This window comes from Helobdella robusta (genome assembly GCF_000326865.2).
Source record: "Helobdella robusta unplaced genomic scaffold HELROscaffold_66, whole genome shotgun sequence".
Lineage (NCBI taxonomy): Eukaryota > Metazoa > Annelida > Clitellata > Rhynchobdellida > Glossiphoniidae > Helobdella > Helobdella robusta.
Genome location: NW_008705371.1, coordinates 438,077 through 443,401, shown reverse-complemented (window position 1 = coordinate 443,401; position 5,325 = coordinate 438,077). Strand labels below are relative to the sequence as shown.

The window sequence follows — 5,325 nt, the reverse complement described above, 5'->3', positions numbered from 1 at the left end:
TACATTTTTTATTTGTATGAACGAACAAACGAACGAATGAATGAACGAACGAACGAATAATTGAGTGAACAAAAGATTAGTTTTTAAATGGATAAAAATAATAACCACTCATCCTCATCTTCGCGTACACAAGTGTTATCGTCATCCGCAACACATGTGCTAGCACACAGCTTCGTTGAACAAAAATATGTGATGATACCAATAGTACGGAGCCACAAAATCATATTGTAGATGAGCCCGATTGAATGTTAATGAAAGTTCAACCTCAACGCATCACATTTGGCAACAATTATATTAGTAACTGATCATTAAACGATAAATGATAAATGGCTATTTATTTAATATTCAAATTTTTTTTAGTTATTTACGAAGAGTTTTTGTGTTGTAAGTGTGATCTGGCAACCCACAATCAACCAGCCAACCATTTAGTCAGCCAGCCATCTAGCCAGCCAGCAGACAGACAAACACTTAATAAGTGAAGGAATCAGTTGATTCTCCTGCAGTAGTAGCCGAGTTGTTTGCATTTCTGGCAGAGGTGTTGGGGATGAACTTTCGCCTGGTCGGAAACGTCCAAGCCGTCTGGTTTCTCGAGAGGCCGCTGTTCAAAATTGAGATTGTCACTTTTCAATTTTGCAAAACGTCAATTTGCTAGTAGGAAAATATTTTTATTTCCTTACTAGTCAATTGAGGTTTATCAGTGGATGTTTGTGGCGATATATTTCACAAATTTATTTCAGTTCCATTCAATTAAGTTTTAATGTTATTCAGCCTATTATTCATTGAGCACCATCCAACAATTCTTATCGGTTTGATGATTCATTTTTTACAAGTGTAATTGAAGATTCCCAACAAGACTAAACATTGAAAAAAAAAACAATAACCTGTTTCTGCGGAAAGACATTGATGTGGCACTTGATGCACTCCTGCCCCATGTTGGCCCAACTGTTGCCACTCATCCACTTCCTCTTGCACTTGGGGCACTTGTACTCTCCGAAGCATCTCTTCTTGCCCTGGTACGGAGTCAGGCCCTCACCTTTCGGGTGCGCCTTCAATCAACAAACAAAATATGCATGAACCATCAAATATGTGTATGAGCCAAAAAAATATATTATCTATACACTCCCACACGCACTTTTACACACAAACACGCATTTGTGTGTATGTGTGAGATGTGTGTGTGTGTGTGTGTGTGTGTGTGTGTACGTGTGAGAGTATTTGTAAACATGTAAAGCTATTTTATTGGGTGTTAAACAACATAGGCAATGAAGAGAAGACGAGTGCAAATGTTGTTACTTCAGTAAAAATGGAATAAATGTCGGACGTCAAACAAATATGACCAATTGACCATGCAGCAGTGAAATGGCCAGCAATAATTTAACCACATTAACTTCAGTGTTGCATGATTTATTTAGTATAAAAAGTATAAAAACTAAAAATAACATGAAAAGAAACAAAAAAGAAAATTTTCGTCCAACCACACTCCTCAGTGCTGCAATGGTACATGAGCGCACATGACAAATAAACAAAGTCACAGTTGTTCCTTTTTAACATATTAATTAATAACATCGAAAGCAAAAAACTTATTAGAAGAAATAGAAATGAGAAAAAAAGACCAAAGATGTAATCATACATTTCGGTTAGCTACAAAAATCTGTTAATAAACACAAAAAACCTAGTGCGTGCACACACACACATACACGCACGTGCACACACACAAACACACACACATATATATATACGTATATACATACACGCACATACACGCACATTTTGCAAATGAAACACATTTGTACTATATGTGTGTCTGCGATAAGCCTACCATTCGTTGAGTGTTTATGTGCAAATGTAATTGTGAGAGGAGGAAAAGAGATTGCACTAATTAGATGTGACACTTCATTAACCTAACCAGAAAAGATGAATATACAAACATTCCTCCTACCTGCGAATATTACATAAATCATAAATGCAGCCATGCCATACTAGATGATGTATGAATATTTGAAGATAAATAACAAAAATTATAACAATATAAAAAATTATTTATTAGGTAAAAGTAAATTTTTGAACACCACAGTCTTGTGTAAAAAAAATGGTTAAAAAATGAATGCATATTTCGCACATTATTTTCTCATATACAGAGATATTCAAACTATGAAACGAATTTGCGGAGGCCTTCAAATGAGTTATTATTTTTAAATGCGCCGATCGTCCGATTTTTGTTTTTAATATTTTTTCCATTTCCAAATTTGACTCGGCGATGGTTTTTTCAAAACTTTACTGCTGGCATCTGAATGAACTCTTGAATCAACCAGCAATGAGATGGGTTTCAGTTCCAAATCCTGGCTCAAGCAACGGAAAATATTCCGCCTCATCTATTTTATTTACAAACGTTTATGACATGCGTTTATGATTTATATATTAAATAACTATTTAGTCCCTAGTCTCACAGCCTGGTTTGTGATATCGAAGGTTCAATAAACTCATTGCCACTTATTTTCATTTGTTTTTCAGTTTAATTTTCATCTCTGTTTTTTATTCGTGATTTGTTTATTTGCTTGTTCATCCACGCGTTCGTTCCATCACTCACCCGCTTATTTTTCGTTCCATAGTTCATTTTATAATTTTTTTAGCACTTAATTACTTGCCATCATATAATTTTTACCTGGCTGGCAACATGCTGGTTGGTGGTGCTGTGCACTGTCTGGCTGAATGAAGTTTCTTCTCGTCGTTTTATTAATGGTGCTATATTATTTTTATTTTCATTACCCTGTCATTTTTTGTTGTAACTATAGAAAAAACCAAAGTAGTAAGTGCGATATTTGTGTAAGTGGACTCAGGGAGAACCAGCCCTACTAGACCATGGAAGAAAGAATCTGCAATGTGTTGTAACATATTTTCAAGTCTTCATATAGCATTTCCTACATTAAGCAATGACAATGAGGTATTTAAGGGATGATAACTAATATCTTGACATACCTGTACTATTTTTGTCTTAAGTCAAACTAATCAAAAATTAGAAATTAGCAACAAAGAGAAAGGAGTCAACTTTAGAAAATTATCTCTCCATCGTATAATTCTGGGTCCGCCACTGGGTATTTGCAGTAGTGAGCGGTGGTGATGGTAGTAGTAATAGTAGCAGTAGTAGCAGCAGCAGTAGTAGTAGTAGTAGTCGTAGCAGTAGTATTAGCAGTAGCAGCAAAAGTGTAGATGGAAGCAAAAATTGAAGATTAAAAATTGTGTAATTTGTACTCGATGCGGTAATAACACCAGCAGTGAAATTTTTCCGATGCTTACCAACATGTAGCACAATTACTTGCCCACTACCGATGCATCATCACTTCAATCCCACTAGATGTCCGTGCACAACATGCCTCTCCAGGTCTGTCTCAATAATTTATTTTTCAACAATTCTTCTCCATCCCATTCTGAACGGTTTTTGTCCATCTTTCTCAAAGATCAAACCAGAGCTGGAAACTTCAAAACCAGGTTCGGCTAGAGACATCTGACCTCGCCGACACTTCAAAAGCTGCACAACCTGACGTTGCATGGTTTAAAAAAAACTGCTTCAACCCCATCCAACATCTTGAAACGAATTTTCTTATTTGATTATTCATTTTGATGATTTGTCATATTTCTGTCGGTTACCCTGACACCTTTCCAAAGGTAGCACCCCAGAATCTCTTGTTTAAATGGCATCTTATCAGGTGCACGTGAGCGTGTGTAAATAGTCTTTCCGGTCATTAAGCAGAAAAGAACAAATTCGGATGGGATTGATATTGCTTAGGAATTGGCATTTTTACTCGTCGTTGTCGCCATTGTTGGGTAACTTACATTTGCATCAACAACATCAACAACAACTATAACATCATTATCAGGAGCAACAACAACAACATCAACAACAACAACATCCACTTTAGCAGCATCAACATCAGCAGCAGCAACAATAACACTAACAACATCAACATCATCAGCAGCAACAACAACAACAAACAAAAACAACATCATCAACCGCCAACTGTACAACTTTCATCATTATTATCATTTCCCAACAACTTCATGAAAACAACATTCAGTCAGAGAATGCAGCGGAATGGATGGAAATAATTAGTTATAACGGTGGGGGGAGGAATTCAACAACAAATCTTATTAATTAAACATTTCAATTTATTTATTCATTCATTAAAATTCTCTCTTCAAATGTATTTCAGAAGCACCGACAACTACGGATCACACACATTGCGTCTGGCAGGCCGGAATCTCTTCGCAATCGAATCTAGCCACTGCAAAAGTAGTGCCAGGCACTCTACCGCTACACCATCGCGACATACATGATAAAATATAAATAATACAAGCAACACAATCACCAAACAACAACAGTAGAAATAATAGTAGTAGTAGTAGTAATAACATTAATAACAGTAATAAAAATGACAACAACAGCAATAATAATAATTAATAATAATGTTAATTAAAAATATAAATAGTTATATAAATATTTATTATTATAATTAAGTAAGAGTAGTAGTAGTAGTAGTAACAGCAGTTGTAATATTTGTTCAGGTAGAAAAAATAGAAACCTGTAAGACATGTGTTTGGTGCTTATGTTAAATGAAATCATCATGTCTGTGTGACTGTGCGTGCGTGCGTGTGTGTCTGTGTGCACGTGTATGTATGTGTGAAAGATGCTTTTTTTTGATATAAAGAAGCGTTTTTTTCATTCCAATTCTATTTTCCCTTTCTCTTTTTCTATCTTCCAGTCTGTTTGTCTGTCTGTCCGTCCCTTCGTCTCTTTCTCTCCTCTCTCTCTCTTCTCTCTTTCTTTCTCTTCTCTCTTTCTTTCTCTACATACACACACACACACACACACACACACACACACACACACACACACACACACACACACACACACACACATACACACAAACACACACACACGCGCGCGGTAAAAAACATATAAACACATACACAATTACACAGGTATACATATATATATATATATATATATATATATATATATATATATATATATATATATATGCAATTTTTATGTTAACATAATAATAACCTGTTTAAAAATATGATGGATTAGCTGAATGGAATGGAAACATTTGTAAGAAAGATGCATTGTATGTTTTTGTATGTGTTTGTTTGTTTGTATGTTTGTTTGTCTTTGCGTGTTTGTTTGTGTCTGTGTATAATTGAATAACTAGGCGTTCGTTTGCAACTGTGTGTGTCTGTGTGTGTGCGTGTGTGTCTGTGTGAGTGTGTGTGTGTGTCTGTCTGTGTGTAAATGTATATATAGACCAAAGTGATTTGTTTGTGTGG

At 35.4% G+C, this 5,325-nt stretch overlaps 1 protein-coding gene across 1 annotated transcript in view; it reads right to left on the bottom strand.

Annotated features, from left to right (window-relative positions):
- Nucleotides 1-490: 490 nt before the first annotated feature.
- Nucleotides 491-5,325, bottom strand: part of HELRODRAFT_123450 (hypothetical protein) — a gene marked incomplete at both ends in the record, with an annotated part of 7,483 nt that continues 2,648 nt past the window's right edge. The window contains 2 exons of the mRNA XM_009030242.1: nucleotides 491-598; nucleotides 882-1,046. Coding sequence (XP_009028490.1) covers nucleotides 491-598; nucleotides 882-1,046 — 273 coding nt within the window. The remainder of the gene's footprint in view (nucleotides 599-881; nucleotides 1,047-5,325) is intronic.